This window comes from Marmota marmota, unplaced genomic scaffold (assembly GCF_001458135.2).
Source record: "Marmota marmota marmota unplaced genomic scaffold, marMar, whole genome shotgun sequence".
NCBI classification, from domain to species: Eukaryota; Metazoa; Chordata; class Mammalia; order Rodentia; family Sciuridae; genus Marmota; species Marmota marmota.
The window spans coordinates 314,172-331,682 of NW_026000172.1; the positions used below are offsets into that span (position 1 = coordinate 314,172).

The following is a 17,511-nucleotide window of genomic DNA, read 5'->3' on the forward strand; positions in this document are numbered from 1 at the left end:
AAAAAAAAAAAAAAAAAAGAAAAGAAAAAAAACCTGAAGAGTAAATATATTGCTCAGTGGTATAATAGCACTGGATCCAATTCCCAATAGTAAAAAATAAAGTGCTTTTTATTGTAATACTGTTTCACACATAGGTCTTAAAAATTACCACTAATATTCTGTCACCCTAGGTAAAATAGAGATAGGTTAATCACACTTATTGCACTTGACCTCCTGTCCCACCTGTTTAGCAGTCTCCCTTTTCTATTCAAGGTGAATGATTATAAGATTCTCACAGATAACTGGGCTCAAAACTTACCATATTGAAACAGTTATTTTCTGGTTCATTTGGGAAACTGAATCTCCTTCATGAAAACAAGGAAAATTAAGGGGAGATGTAAATATAATGTGCTAGTGAGTGTGTGTGTTTTAGGAAGTTAGTAGCTCATGTTATACTACACAATTATAGTGGGGCAAGTAAATGAAACACACCACATGCATCTCAATTTTTAAAAAGGAATGTGAACTTCCCATGTCAACCATACTGTGGTGACTTGCTGATGAATGGGCACATATGCCATAGTGCCTAGGAGAGGAACACATGCCAATGGAAGAAAGAGGAAGCCATCTGCAGTGACTGATCTTTTGTATAAAATGTATGAACTTGATTCATGGGTCCCACTCTGGTTATGGGTTGAAAACAAAAGATGGGTTCATAAACAATTTCATGGAAAAAATAAGTTCTGGGTTTGTATGGTCCAATTGCACAGTTGGGTGACTATATTAATGTGTAGTGCATTCAAAGATGAGAAGAAATACTCAATGTTTTCCCCATAATGATGCAAAATATTTGAGGGAAAAGTTTTGTGAATTACTAATTGTATTATATAATAATACATGTATTGAAACTTCCCTTGAACCTGTTACATTTCTTACCTGTAAATTGAAAATTATTTTAAAATGCAGTAACATGGGCTGAGTTTGTAGATCAGTGGTAGAGTGCTTGCCCAGTGAGGCACTGGGTTCAAACCTTACCACCACATAACAATAAATAAATAAAACAAAGGCATTGTGTCCAACTACATCTATAAATACTTTTTTAAAAATTCAGTATCTCCCAAGTCACTCCCAATTTCAGTTTAACTTGCCTTAGGAACCCTTTAAACGACTTGTCAGAACCAAAGCAGTCTTTTATGTGAGATGAAATAGGGTGTAGACAAGCAGAAAAGATACAGCCATAAACCTGGTATGAAGAATGGGTGGTGACTTGTGGCAGAATATGAAAACCAAGATCTCTCTCACACATACTGCTTCTGTTCCTTATGCATAAAATTTATCATTCCCTTGAAGTACTTATAATCCCAATTAATTTAAATAAGACAAATTTTTGTGGGTGTTCCATTGACCCAAAGAGTAATACAACAATTTTTTTCCCCATTTTTGTGTTTAGCTTTTAATTGGGACTTGTATAGAACCTGCAGTGGCTCATCTGAATAGGGACTTTGTCTTTCTATATGTGGTGGCATGTGCTCCAGTCCTGTTAAACAGGGAAAATTTATGACAGATATGATTTGGAATATCTCAGAAAGACTATGTGCTAAATAAGTTTGGGGAGCCTGTGCCATTTACTATAATTCCTCTGATCCCAAAAGTATAATAACCATTGTAAATTATAGAGTAGAATAAAAGATAGCTAAAGTCAAAAGATATATCATATTATAAATTATTTTGAAGGTTTAAATGCTCCATGAGTATAGCTCTTTTTTTATCCTCATAATTGAACACTTGTTTCTGGTTAAATTTTCTACTGGTTGTCCAAAACCAAATAGGCATTTGATATTGGGCAAAAATATTTTTTAAAATTTTTTGACATGACTCAAGTCTCCTCAGTGGGTAATTATCTAGGGGCTTCATAAGGAAATGCTTGGATTCTTCAGTTTTTTGTTGTTTTCTATCAGACATGCCAGGAGCCAGAATGGGTCAGTGTTCAGCTGAACATGTTGCTTCCTGGGTAACTATTGGGAATCTCTCTGCAATGACCCTCCTTTTCACAAAATATGCACTGGTGGCTCTTGGTTTCGAAGGTAGTCAAAATCCCTGTGTTGAGAAATTGAGAAGTTGTGTTGCTCTCTCAAATTGCAAGGCCCTTAGGAGTAAAGTCATTCTATAGGGAAAAAAAAATGGACGGGGGAGTACAAGGGATTGAATTCAGGAGTGCTTAAACACTGGACCACATCCCCAGTGCTTTTTATCTTGAGACAGGGTCTAAGTTGTGTGGGGCCTCATTAATTTGTGGAGGCTGACTTTGAACTTGGGATCCTCCTGCCTCTGCCTCTTAAGTTGTTAGAATTAAAGTAATGTACCACCATGTCCAGAACTTACACACTAAAATTTTAAAGTACTAATTCAATATAGTAAAATCTGGTGTTTATTTTCATGTACTTATATGTTATCTATAATTGTTTTAATGTTTCCTTAATGATAAAGAGGTGGATAAAGGTCTGATTTATGGGAACACTATTTTCTAAGTGAGTTGATGTTTCTAAAAAGTTAATGGTGGTATTTTACTATGTTTTTACTATCTGCTATGTAGAACCCTTAGTAAAGAGACACTGTGATACCAGTGAGATAGTATCATGATTCAACACATAACACTGTTAACACATTAACATACTGTATACAAAATATTAATCAGGTATTTCAAATACACCACAAACTCTCAAAAATATAGATTAACAACTCTCAGGAACAGGTTTTCTTCTCATGAAATGATCTATGTTAGAACTATTTTTTTCTCCAGTTTTCAAAAGTGAGGTACTGAGTATTCTTTGATTTTTAATAAATTCCTATCTGTCCAGAGACAAGTTTTCTACACAATTCTATGATATTTATGAGAATTTCTTTGTTTGCCACATCAGCTAAGGATTTTAATAAACTTTAAGCAAAAGTTAAAGGCAATTCCTCATTTCTTACATACTTAATAAAATGGAATACAGAAGAGGGCTTTCCTATGTTTTTTATATTTCTAGCATGATTTCTTCCTTATAGATATTTTGCTATTATTTAAGGCATGTATTTCAGGGAGATGTCTTTCTACCTTCCCTATAGGTATCTGGTTTCTAATGTTAAATTTGAAATTTGAGTAAAGACTTGGGCACAGTATTCACATTGTTTAGGGGTTTTATGCACTATGAATTCTCCAGTGATTAGTAATGTTTGATCAATTGCTAAAAGGTCTGCAACAGAATGTACATTTGTATTACCTCTCCCAGTTATGAATTCTCTGGTATTGAGTACAGTGTGGTTTTTGATTAAAAGCTTTGCCACATTCTTCACATTTGTAGCAATACTTTCAAGTATGAATTCCCTGGTGTTGAAGAAGGCATGCTCTTTTAGTAAAACCTTTGCCACTTGCTTCACAATTGTAGGGCTTCTTTCCAGTATGAATTATCTGGTGTTGAGTAAGGTGTGCTCTCATAGTAAAACATTTCCCACATTCTTCACATTCATAGGGCTTCTCTCCACTATGAATTTTCTGGTGTCGAATAATGTACTGTCTGTGAGAGTAACCTTTGCCACATTCTTCACATTTGTAGGGTTTCTCTCCACTATGAATTATCTGGTGTTGAGTAAGGTGTGCTCTCATAGTAAAACATTTCCCACATTCTTCACATTTGTAGGGCTTCTCTCCAGTATGAATTATCTGGTGTTGAGTAAGGTGTGCTCTCATAATAAAACATTTCCCACATTCTTCACATTTGTAGGGCTTCTCTCCAGTATGCATCCTCTGGTGTTGAGCAAGATAATATCTATGAGTAAAGCATTTGCCACATACATCACATTTGTAGGGCTCAGTATGAATTTTCTGGTGTTGAGTAAGCCATGCTCTTAGATTAAAGCCTTTCCCACATTCATTACATTTGTAGAGCTCTTCTCCACTGTGAACTCTCTGGTGTAGAATAAGCTTTGCTCTTTGAATAAAACCTTTGCCACATGTTTCACAACTGTAGGGCTTCTCTCCACTATGAATTCTCTTGTGTATTGTAAGTTGATCTCTTTTATTAAAAGCTTTGCCACACTCATTACATTGGTAGGACTTCTCTCCAGTATGAATCCTCTGGTGTTGAGGAAGGTAATTTCTTTTAGTAAAACATTTGCCACATACATCACATTTGTAGGGCTTTATTCCAGTATGAATTCTCTGGTGTTGAGGAAGGCTTCCTCTATGAGTAAAACCTTTCCCACATTCTTCACATTTGAAGGGCTTCTCTCCTGTATGAATTCGCTGGTGTTCAGTAAAGCTTCCTTTATGAGTAAAGCCTTTCCCACATTCATTACATTTGTAGAGCTTCTCTATACTGTGAATTTTCTGGTGTTGAGCAAGGTAACATCTTTGAGCAAAACCTTTTCCACATGTTTCACAATTGTAGGGCTTCTCTCTCCTATGAATTCTCTGGTGTTGATTAAGGCATGATCTTTGAGTAAAACCTTTGCCACATGTTTCACAACTGTAGGGTCTCTCTCCACTATGAATTCTATGGTGCATTGTAAGTTGATCTCTTTTATTAAAAGCTTTGCCACACTCATTACATTTGTAGGGTTTCTCTCCAGTATGAATCCTGTGGTGATGAGTAAGATAACTTCTTTTAGTAAAACATTTGCCACATACATCACATTTGTAGGGCTTCTCTCCAGTATGAATCCTCTGGTGTTGAGTAAGGCTTCCTCTCTGAGTAAAAGCTTTCCCACATTCTTCACATTTGTAGGGCTTCTCTCCTGTATGAACTCGCTGGTGTTGAGTAAGACTTCCTTTCTGAGTAAAACCTTTGCCACATTCTTTACATTTGTAGAGCTCCTCTCCAGTATGAATTGTATGGTGTTGATTAAGCTGTGAACTTTTATTAAAACCTTTGCCACATTCTTCACATTTGTAGGGATGCTTTCTAGTATGAATTCTCTGGTGTTTGGTAAGAGTAGAAACCTGGTTAGAGGTGTTGCTTGTTTCATTATGTGTGTTCCATACTTTCCAGAACTCTGTATCTGAATTTTGATTAAGTAGTAATGAGTACACAGGGGCCTTCCCACAACAATTAAAAGTGTGTGTTTGGGCACAAGAAGGAATTTTTTGTTCATTGCTGAACAATGGACAGTTTTTAAAGAAACTTTCTAAATGATCATTTTTAGAAATTTGTCCTTCAGTTATATATGGAATACTTTTCTGAGGTATTAAATGTTCTTCAGGTCTGCTGACAGTAAAATTTTCATTATGGACATGCACTACTGATTTGTCTTGTCCTTTATAATAGGATTTCCAATCTTCATTCTCACCTACACTGTCCTGTACTTTCTTTTGTTGTAAATAGTCAAGGTCACAATTTCTATATCTTCTCTTTATCACTTTTTTTAAAAAAAGTTTTATGCAAGACTCAGGTGAAATTTTCTGGGTATAATGAGAGTTCATGGCTGAAAGAATAAAAATAGGAATTATTTTACATATTAGACTGGGAATATACTTAACAAATACAACATGAAATTATAGGTAGTCAGGACACCAGCAGGGTAGCAGAACAGTATATCATAGGCCAACTAGCCTCCATAAATATATAAACTAAATAACAATAGACAGACAAATTTTCTTTCTGAGAATTACCCAAACAAAGTATTCACAATATCTATAATGAATATATTATTAATGAGGCAGTAGAGCAGAAGAAAGGAAAGTGTGTTACTTTTATCCACCAGGCCTTCCTCCTCCACAATATAGCACTGTGCACAAATCAACCTCAATTCTACCTAATAGAAAATGTATAATGGGAACATTTCCGGCTTTGAGGAGAACTGTCTGAAAATTACTTCCTGTCTATCAGGAAACAGACTTGAGTATAATAGATAGATTTCGGATGACAATAATACAGATATTCAACAGGGTTTAAGGGCTTATGGTCTCTAACGAGAAATAGGGATAAATCTTTTTAATGAGAAAAATAAACACACACACACACACAGCTAATATCAATATTACATGAATAAAATCACTAAATAACAATCAAGACAAATAACTTGGTTTTAAATTTTTATAATTTTGAATTATTTACTGATTTGTTTCATTGACAAATTAAATTTCATTTGCTAAGTATATTTTAAAATATAAATAAAATATAAAATATAAATAAATGATGAAATGACTAAATATACCTAATTAACAAGTACACTGTTTTAATGTAATTATCATTTTAGTGCTTAAAAAAATTGTATTCATTCTATTAGCATTCATCAAGAATAGAGTATATTAGCTGATGTGGTGGTACAGGCCTGTAATCCCCAATACTTGGGAGGCAGAGGAAGGAGGATCTCAAGTTCAAAGCCACATTCAGCAACTTAGCAATGCCATAAGTGACTTACTGAGATCCTGTATCAAAATTTAAAAAATTAAAAAATTTAAAAAAGGGTTGGGCATATTGCTCAGTTGTTACGTACTTCTGTTTTCAATCTTTGGTTTGCTCCTTCCACAGAAAACAATATAGTACATTGTACTCACCATGGGTATAATAGAACTCTTGACCTTTTTATATCCCTTACAATAATACTTTGCAGACATTGACCAACACTTCACAAAACACAGTACCTAATAGCCATTTTACTCTCTGCAGTTCTGATTTCTACATGTGAATCAAATTACAGACACAAAATTATGTTTTGTGTCTGCCTTATTTCACATAATGCAAAGTACTGCATATCATTCCATGTTACTTTTAGTGACAAAATATCTCCTTTTTACTGTTAATTAATGGTGTATTAAAAACATTTTTTATTTATTAAACAAAAGATGGACACATATTGCACTGAGCATGGTACTTGAGATATGTCTTCAACATGCTGATTTAATCCCCTCTGGATACCTATTTATAATTTGCATTTCCAGATCTTGGGGTTATTCTACTTTTAATTTTTTTATGTGTGGTGCTTAGGATTAATCCCAAGGGTACTGTACCACTGAGCTACAACACAAGCCCTTTTAAAATTGCTTGAGACATAGTGTTAAAAATTTGCCATAACAGGCATTAAACAAAATCCACTTGCAAATCCTCTCCATTATCTAAGATTACAAGCATGTATCAGTGTGCTTACCTCTTTTTGAATTCATTAATAACTTCCATGTTTTTTTCCAAAATGATTAATAGTCTACCATTGGCTGTTTTTTATATGGACAAATCAAAAATACTATAGTACAAAAGAGATACTTGGCTTAACCAAAGAAACAAAACAAAACACTAGCAATTGAAAATGATAACTTCTCCACCAACATTTGGAAGTTTGGCTTCCTCCTTGAACTTTTTGGAACTCTCAACTGTGTCCTCTGATTCATGAATTTCTATCTACCTGGGAACATGGCTCAGGGCTCTCTCCTTTGCTCCAGAGCAAGGTGTGCAAATATGGTTTAGAGACAATAAGATGTGTTTATTGAAAAATAAAATGACTATTTTTGGGATTCTTCCTGTGACTACTGATGCCTCCATTCTTGTACTCTAAAGAAAAGAAATTGGACTTTAATGTGTAGGTCACATCATTTGGTATCACAAAATTACTGTAAGTACTACCAATCTAAAGAAAAGGGTATATAACACCTGAAGAAAGGGAGACATTAAGGACTAAAAGTAATGAAAATAATATTTTCTTCTCTGGAAAAAAACCCTGCCCAATCCTTTTACTTGAAAGCAAAAATCTGAAACTCATTCAAGAAGAGCAGAAGCTCCCCAAAGATATTCTGCATGGGAAGGAATTAAAAATTCTGATTAATGATGAATTCTGAAGGGAAGCGCTGCTCACCCAGGAAGATCAGGTTTCTGTAGGTCTCTAACATTACATCTCTGTATAAATTCTGCTGAGCAGGCTCCAGGCATTTCCATTCCTCTTCAGAGAAATCAATGGCCACATCCCTGAATGCCAATGATTCCTGAAATAAAAATAGGTAAATTGATAGAACATTGACCAAAATATTATTAACAGGGAGCTTTTAAGTTGAAAGAAGATAATATCAGAGTTAGTAGAAGTGGCTTTCAAGTAGGTGAGTAAATTTTAATTATTCAAGAAAATACTTTGTAACAGTGATATTCTCTACTCTATAATTCTGAAGAAAGAGTGTTGAGTCATACACACACACACACACACACACATATATATATGTACACACATACACACACACATATATATTTATATATCACCTTTATGAAGTAGAATGTAAAATTAAGGCATCAATACAGAAATATACACTTTAATTGCGACTCTAATATCATAAAACAATTTTTCTATTTCAAAGACAAAAAAGTTATAGTGGGTAAAAAAGATGATTCTCAAATTTTAAATCAAAACCATGAATCAGAGATTTATTAAAATGCAGACTCTTGTCCAGTAATTCTGGGATGAGACCTGGTTTTCTGAATATGTAGCAGTAATTCCAACCTGGTGATCCTAGTGCCAGTGGGCCAAGAAAAACTCCTGCATAACAATGAAGTAAACCAGTGTACGGAAAACAAAAAAACCTTGATGAACTAGAGTTCAAATATTTCAAAGGATTTATGTACTTTTCATGTCTTTTTTCAGAAACCCAAAAGAATGTGATAGCAGTAATGATATTCATTTTTATGACATTTTGTCAAACACCCAGTGAAAGACCTAATTTTTACCCAAGTTTATTTGACCTGTAATTCAGAAAAAAAGGAGAGCATTAAAGTCAATTTAAGGTCTGGAATTGTGGCTCAGTGTAGTGCGCTTGCCTAGCATGTGTGAGGCACTGGGTTTGATTCTCAGCAACACATATAAATAAATAAAATACCATTAACAACTAAAAAAAAGCCATTAACAACTAAAACAAATTCATTAAAAAGCCAATTTAAAGTGTGAATTTTTAGAAAAATTTCAGAGCAGGGTAGTGATTATAAATGAGAAGACTAATGGAAACATGTTAAGAAGAAACAAAAGCAGACTGATGAAATGATATTTAACTTATACATGTTGGAAGACATGTATAAATTATGGGTTTGTTTGAGCCATCACAAGGCAAGGAGTTTGCTTTTTGGAAATCAGGAGGTGAAATTCCACCTACGCACACCCTGCCTTGGCTTGGACAGCCCTAGATTTAAACACAGCCACCCAAAGGTAGAGAGGAGGTAGGCGTAATCTGCTAAGCCCCAAAAAAGTTGTTTTTGCGATCTTCATCCCATGTTCCTGAAGAAGTTCATCTCACTGAATTCCTTTGGTGCACCTATCCATATAAACTACTGCTTGGACTCCATCTTTTGTTAGATCAAATCTCCATCACAGCTGAATCATTTTGCCATGCCCCTGCTTTTAGTAAATAAATTTTTTCTCATTTCTGTACTTTCTAATTAATTTTCCAGTCTGGCTCACCACCTGTGTTGGTTACCCATCCATCTGCAGTGCTGGTTGCAGCAGAATATATACGCCACATAGCACACATAGGAGCAGACTATATATGCACACATAAAAATGTTAACTTTATACATGGAAACAACAGACAATTTTTCATGCAAATAAGAATAAGTCATATCTTCCATTTGGTAAAACAAATCAATTTGGGAGGATGCTCTTTTAAAAGACACTATTGAGATACACACTTTTAACAATAGAGAATAAAATAAGAGCCACAGTTACTGGGTCTTTTATACTCCTTATTTTCTCCCTGTTATTCAAATTCATCTTGAGGTACACTTTATAATTTTCAGGCACTTGTTTCTTCATTGAAAATGCAAGGAGGTATGTCTGTAAGCTGAAGGCAGAATAAAATGAAAGCCTATAGGACTGTGGTCTGCTTCAGAACTTTCAGTAACAAAGCCAGTAACCCTGGTAATCAAAAGCCAGAGGCTACGTTCACCAAAGCAAGACACAAATGAAAAGTACTAAGAAAAAAACTGGTTCTGTATCAAAGATAAAAGTTTATGTAGACTGTTTAGAAAAATCCTATCAAGATTCCTTAAAATAATGAAAAAAAAAATTAACTTTATAGGGAAAATCCTGCAAACAGCATTTACACCAAGCAAATAAGGTTAAAACAGCTGTAATATAACAAATGGTACAAAGTGTAAGTCAACATAAAAGAACACATCATCATTGCTGTGATATCAGTGGACAAATCAAAGCAAAATGGTATAATATGGAACTTTATTAGACTTTCCTTGGCATTCTAGAGTTTGGGTCTCTTCAAATCATTCTATACTTTTAGAACTTAGTAAGTTTCTAGATGCAACCAATGTGCATTTAATTGACTCTTTTGTATTTATACATGACAGAGCATCCAGACGGAAAGAAAACAAAGCACAGTTCACTTCTTTGGCAACATCTAAAGACACAAAAACATCCCCAATGGAAATCTAGAATAGCAAGATTTTCTGATGTTCATTTATCAAAAAGGGTTTTTTTTTATTGTTCAATCCTGCATGTCATGTAAGCATGGCATGGCTTGGATGAAAGAGTAAGAAAAAGGTTCCCAATATAGGGAGTATATATGGGCATATATGTTTTAAAGAGTTAGTGTTGGTATGTAAGAAGAAAAGGAAACAAAATAGCTAAAACAAGTTAAGCACAAACCTGAACGGTATAGAAGTAAAGGTGTGCACATTCCAAATATGAGGTACTTTGGGGGAAAATACAATGCTGCCCCTGGCCTGAGCCACACACCTGGAAAACAACATCCTTCTCCTCTTTCTCTAGGCTTCCTTCTCATGACCGACTGCTACAATTCAATGCCTTATATGGAAAATACCTGCCTCAGAAAACAAAACACAAGGCTCCCAAGGAACTTCTTTTATAGGCTCAAGATAAATTTAACTAGAAATCACTAAGCTGTGACTTTCCTGCTTCCCAATTTTATTCATTCAGTTTTAAAAGAGAAAGGAACCACTACTTAATGAGTAAAAGTATTCACATTCAGTGAAATTTCATCTTGAATTAGAGACTGAATCCAGGGACTATTTACAGATTTACCACTAGGAACATCCTTAGCCTTTTTTATTGTTATTTTTAATTTTTTTATTTGTTCTACTTAGTTGTAAATGACAGTAGAATGCATTTCAATTCAACTGAAGCACAACATTTCAATTCTCTGGTTGTACACAATGCAAAGTTGCGACATTTGCACAACCATACATGTAACTGGGGTAATGATGACTGTCTCATTCTCATCTTTTCTACATCCATGACTCCCTCCTCCCCACCATCCCCTTTGCTCGATCCAAAAATCCTCCATTCTTTCCATACTCCCCACGTCCATTATGGATAAGCATCCACTAATCAGAAAACATTCAGCCTTTAATTTTGGGGGGATTGGCTTACTACACTTATCAAGATATTCTCCAACTCCATCCATTTACTTGCAAATGCCATAATTTTATTCTCTTTTAATGCTGAGTAACATTTCATTGTGTGTATGTGTATGTATGTATGTATGTGTGTGTGTATATATATATACACACACACACACACACACACTCAGTTTCTTCACCCATTCATGTATTGATGGGCATCTAGGTTGGTTCCACAGTTAAGCTATTGTGAATTCAGGTGCTATAAACATTGGTGTGGCTGTGTCACTATAGTATGGCTGACTTGTCCTTTGGTATAGACCGATGAGTGGAAAAACTGGGTCAAATGGTTGTTCCATTCCAAAATTTCTGAGAAATCTCCACAGTACTTTCCAAAGTTGCACCAATTTGCAGTGTCTGAGTGCACCCTTTTCCCCTCATTCTCGCCAAAACTTAATATTGCTTGTATTCTTGATAACTGCCATTCTGACTGGAGTTAGATGAAATCTTAGAGTAGTTCTAATTTGCATTTTTCTAATTACTAAAGATTTGAAAATTTTTTTCATATATACGATGATCATTTGGGTAATTTCTTCTGAGAAGTGTCTGTTCAGTTCCTTAGCCCATTTATTGACTGGGCTATTTGTGTTTTTTTGGTATTTTATTTTGGCATTAAATTTTTTTGAGTTTTTTTATTTTTATTATATCCTGGAGATTAGTGTTCTATCTGATGTGCATCTGATAAACATATTCTCCCACTCTGTAGGCTCTGTCTTCATATCTTTTTTTTTTTCTTCTTTTTTTTTTTTTTTTTTTTTTTTTAGTTTGAATCTATCCCATTTATTCTTAATTTTATTTCTTGTGTTTTAGGAGTCTTGGGCCTAATCCAATATAATGAATATTTGGGCCTACTTTTTCTTCGATTAGGTGTGGGTCTCTGGTCTAATTCCTTGTCACTGATCCATTTTGAGTTGGTTTTTGTGCATGGCGAGATATAGAGGTTTAAATTCATTTTGCTACATATGGATTTCCAGTTTTCAAAGCATCATTTGTTGAAGACACTATCTTTTCTCCAATGAATGTTTTTGTGCTTTTGACTAGTATGAGATAACTGCATTTATATGGGTTTATCTCTGTGTCTTCTATTCTGTACCATTGGTCTACATGTCTATTTTGGTGCTAGTACTATGCTGTTTTTGTTACTGTGGCTCTGTAGCGTAGTATAAGGTCTGTGTCACTTTTCTTGCTAAAGATTGCTTTGGCTACTCTGGGTCTCCTATTTTTCCAAATAAATTTTATGATTGCTTTTTCAGCTCTACGTCATTGGGATTTTAATAGGAATTGCATTAAACCTGTATAACAGTTTTGGTAGTGTGGCCATTTTGACAATAGTAATTCTTCCTATCCAAGAGCATGGGAGATCTTTCCACCTTCTAAAGTCTTTTTCAATTTCCTTCTTTAGCATCCTGTAGTTTCATTGCACAGGCCTTTCACCTCTTTTTGTTAGATTGATTCCCAAGTATTTTATCTTCTTAGAGGCTATTTTGAATGGGTAGTATTCCTAATTTCTCTGTCAATAAATTCATTGTTTTCTATAGAAATGCATTTGTATTGTGGGTATTGATTTTATATCCTTGCTACTTTGCTTAATTCATTTATTAGTTGTACAAGTTTTCTGGTGGAATTTTTTGGATATTCTAAATCTAGAATCATGTCCTCAGCAAATAGTGATATTTGACTTCTTCTTCTCCTATGCATATCCCTTTAATTTTTTTCATCTGTCTGATTGTTCTGGCTAGAGTTTTAAGAACTAAGTTGAGTAAAAGTGGTGAAAGAGGGCATAACTGTCTTGTTCCAGATTTAGAGGTTTAAATTCATTTTCTCCTATTTTCTCCATTTAGAATGATGGTGGCCTTGGGCTTAGCATAGATAGTTTTTACAGTTTTGAGATATAATCCTACTATTCCTAGTTATTCTAGTGTTTTGAACATAAAGAGATGCTGTATTTTATTAAATGGTTTTTCAGCATATATTGAGATAATCATGATTCTTGTTTTTAGTTCTATTGATGTGATGTATTATTACATCTCATAATTTCCATATGTTGAACACAACCTTGCATCCTTGGGATGAGACCCACTTGATCATGGTACACTATTTTAAAATATGTTTTTGTATGCAATTTGCCAGAATGTTTGTTTATATTCTCAGGGATATTGGTCTAAAGTTTTCCTTCCTTGATGTGTCTTTGTCTGGTTTTGGTATCAGGATGACACTAGCTTCATAGAACGAATTTGGAAAGGTTTGCTCCTTTTTTATTTCATGGAACACTTTGAGGAGTATTGGTATTAGTTCCTCTTGGAAGGTCTTGTAAAACTCAACTGAGAATCTGTTGGGTGCTGGGCTTTTCTTGGTTGGTAGGCTTTTGATGGTAACTCTATTTCCTTGCTTGAAATTAATCTGTTCCTGATTCAGTTTGAGTAGATCATATGTTTCTAGAAATTTGCCAGTGTCATTGAGATTTTCTATTTTATTGGAGTATAAATGTTCAAAATAGTTTCTAAATTATCTTCTGTATTTCAATAGTGTCGGTCATGATATTTCCTTTTTCATCACAAATTTTAGTAATTCAAGTTTTTTCTCTTCTATGTGTTGGCATAGCTAAGGTTTTATCAATTTTAGTTTTTCCAACAAACAACTTTTTGTTTTGTCAACTATTTGTTTCTTTTGTTCCAAGTTCATTTATTCCAGCTCTGATTTTAATTGTTTCCTGTTCTCTACTAATTTTGGTGTTGATTTGTTCTCTCTCTCTCTCTCTCTCTCTCTCTCTCTCTCTCTCTCTTATGAGATGTAATATTAGGTCATTTATTTGTTGACTTTTTATTCTTTTAATAAATAAGCTCAATGCAATGAAGTTTCTTCTTAGCACTGCCTTCATATTGTCCCACAGATTTTGATATGTGGTATCTGAGTACTCATTTACCTCTATGAACCTTTCTCCTCCCTGATGTCTTCTGTTGTCCATGCATTATCCAATAGCATATTACTTAGTCTTTCAGTGTTAGACTAGATTTTATTTTTTTATTTTATCATTGCTTTCTAATTTCATTCCATTATAATCTATTAGAATATAGAGTAGTAACTCTATTTTTTAATATTTGCTGTGTATTGCTTTGAGGCATAATATAGGGTCTATTTTAGAGAAGAATACATGTGCTGCTGAGAAGGTGTATTCACTTGATGATGGATGAAGTATATATGTATATATGTATATTAAGTCTAAATCATAGATTGTATTATTAAGTTCTATAGTTTCTTCGTATAGTTTTTATTTGGAAGACCTAACCAATGGTGAGAGATGTGTATGAAAGTCACTCAGTATTATTGTGTTGTGGTCTATTTGCTTCTGGAAATTGAAAAGGGTTTGTTTGATATATGTACATGCTCTATTGTTTGGGGCATAAATATTTTAAATTGTTAGGTCTTGTTGATGTATGGTTCCCTTAACCAGAATGAAATGATACTCCTTATCCCTTCTGATTAATTTTGGTTTAAAGTCCATTTTATCTGATACGAGAATAGAAACCCTTGCTTGTTTACTTGGTCCATGTGAGTGATTTTTTTCTCATCCTTTCACTTCCAGTCTGTGCATATCTTTTCCTAGGAGATTAGTTTCTTGCAGGAAGCTGGATCTTTTGTTTTAATCCAAACTGTCAGTCTACATCTTTTAATTGGTGATCTTTTCTTTGCATCCTGGTCTAACACCAGCTTCTCATAACTAAGGAAGTTAATACATAGAAAAGAAGCACAGAACATGGAAAGTGGCAGAAGATGTAGCTGATTGAAAATATTTCCTCATCCTTTGTGTTCTTCTACATCAGCTTAGGAGAGTGTCACTCTGCCAGAGCCATGCATGATAGTGCACACCTGTAATCCCATCAGCTTCCGAAGCTAAGTCAGGAGGATCATGAATTTATATCCAGGTTCAGCAATTTACTGAGGCCCTAAGCAGCTCAGTGAGCTCCTGTCTCTAGATAAAATATAAAAAAGGACTGGGGATGTGGCTCAGTGGTTAAGCACCCCTGGGTTAAATTCCTGGTACACTCCCCACAAAAAAAAAAAAAAAAAAGTTACCCTACCCATTGTGACCTAGGTGGTCCTTCTTATTTTAACTAAAACAATCCAAGCATTATCAAACAATTAACTGAACAGTATGTTTTTAGTGGCCAGAAATATTTGATAATTAATATTGGCTTAAATTTCCCTCCTGCCTATAGCCCCATGGAGTCTGACCCACAACAATGGTGCCATAGATGTCCATAGAAAGAGGGACCAGATGGAGTCTGACACACACTCTTTTCATGTTTCCTCCTAAATACATGCTGGCTTTATGGTAAAGGATTCTTTGATCTTTTTTTTTTTTCTTTTTAAATTTCATAGTATCAGGGATTGAACCAGGGGGCACTCCACAACTGAGCTACATCCCCAACCCATTCTATTGTTTTGAACTTTCATAGTATAAGTTCTCCAGACCGACCTTGAACTTGTAACAGTCTTGCCTTCATGTCTGAGTACCTGGGATTTTTGTCATCCAGCAGAATGCCCAGCTGGATCTGAATTTTATACTCGTCATCAGTGCCACACACTCCCACCTGCCAGGTGTTTTATTGGCTTCTCCCTATGAATGTAACAGCATCCATTCCATGCTTTGAACATAACACTTCCTGCTCTATCACTGTGGCTTATCTTAAAGCTGACTTGTCTTTATTTTTCCTGTCTCTTTTCCCTCTATCCTTCATAATCATGAAAAATATTAGATTAACCTTCTTCCTGTCTTTAGTCAGGGCTTAAGCCATGTTATATATAATCTTCCTTCAGCAGAGCCACCATAGGAACCACGAAATCCAGAGTTTACAGGTGGCACAAGAATTACTAAGAAATAACTCTCTCAAGGCTACAAATGAATTATGAATCCTGACAGGGCACAGCTGGAGGGTAGTCTGAGGCTCCAATGACCTTCATAAATTCACCATTTTAAAGGACCTCTGTACACCTGGCAATTAGAATCACAGTTTCTAGACAGGAGTCCTGAGTTTCTCTTTTGCTAGCAAAGCAATAAAATTTCCTTTTCCTATATCAAAACCTTGTTCTCATTATTGAATCGGGATTGAGAACAAACACCATGCTTTCAGTATCAAATTTGGTATGATGAAGAAAACCGAGAGTGCCCTGCTCCAGCCCTCTTGGCAGTTCTTGCACTCTGAGCAACCCCACTTCCACACTGATGAGCTCACTGACAGCTGATCCTGGAGAATTAGGAGACAGGTGAGTTGCCTCAGGTTGTTCTGGAGGAGCTCTACTTGTAAGTAAAGGGAGGGTTTGAGGGACCTTCCTAGTGGCTGCCAAGGCTCCTTGGCTTCTGGGACCTCCTGCCTTCTCTCACTAAATGGTGTAGGTTTCTCCATCATGAGTCTACTCTGGGAAAAGGAAATTGAATACAGTGACGTGACAATGTGGACATCTGGTAACCTCCTACAGTATGCACACCAAAATTTTTGATTCCACACATCTGGCCCTCTACAGGGGAACGTCTGGTCCCTCTTTCTGAGGACATGTATGGCACCATTGTTGTCAGAGTTGTGGCTATATGGCAGTAGGGAACATAGGATATATTTCCCCATCTGGTCTGTTTTAAAGGCTCTCTTCTGTTGGCCAAGGTTTGGGGGAATCCCCTCTGGTTGTCTCTGTGTTTTTGATTGAATGCTGCTGACCCTTTAAGACATGGGCAAGGCTACATTGATCTCACTTGTAGATTCTTGGGAATAATTCTGGCTGAGAGTGCCACAAATTGTTATAATCTGCCTAGGAAAAAAACTGATGTTTTACTGTAAAAAAAAAAAGTCACTTATTGACTTTCTGAATTATTATATAATCTTGCTACTGGGATTAATCTCTCAGAGGTAGGTAAATGGAAGAAATTCTCCATGTGCAGGTAATCATGAAGTTGCATGAGGAGTCTGACTGGCCCTGAAACTAAGTTGATGGTGTAAAAAAGACACTGTCTTTAGTGTGCAAGGATACAAAGACATCAGAAAACAAAAGTTTGCCCAGCACTGTTTCTCAGCCCAGTCCCAGAGAGCTGGAAATCATCCCACTGTGGGTCAAAGCAACCAGGTCTATGTTGGGAAAAAAAAAAAAAAAAAAAAAAAAAAAA

At 35.2% G+C, this 17,511-nt stretch overlaps 1 protein-coding gene across 3 annotated transcripts in view; it reads right to left on the reverse strand.

The window, feature by feature from the left end:
* The window catches only part of LOC107159690 (zinc finger protein 420-like), a 37,568-nt gene that overhangs the window by 4,591 nt on the left and 15,466 nt on the right, over positions 1–17,511 (reverse strand). For 2 of the 3 annotated variants that reach the window (XR_007342171.1, XR_007342172.1), the window contains exons 2-3: positions 7,807–7,933; positions 3,243–5,442 (exon numbers count right to left, since the gene is read on the reverse strand). Coding sequence is in view for 1 of the 3 variants with exons in the window: in XM_048787762.1 (XP_048643719.1) it covers positions 3,332–5,442; positions 7,807–7,933 (2,238 nt within the window). In the remaining 2 variants the exon portion in view is untranslated. Of the gene's footprint in view, positions 1–3,202; positions 5,443–7,806; positions 7,934–17,511 lie in introns of those variants that run through there. The other variant, XM_048787762.1, reaches the window with a different exon arrangement.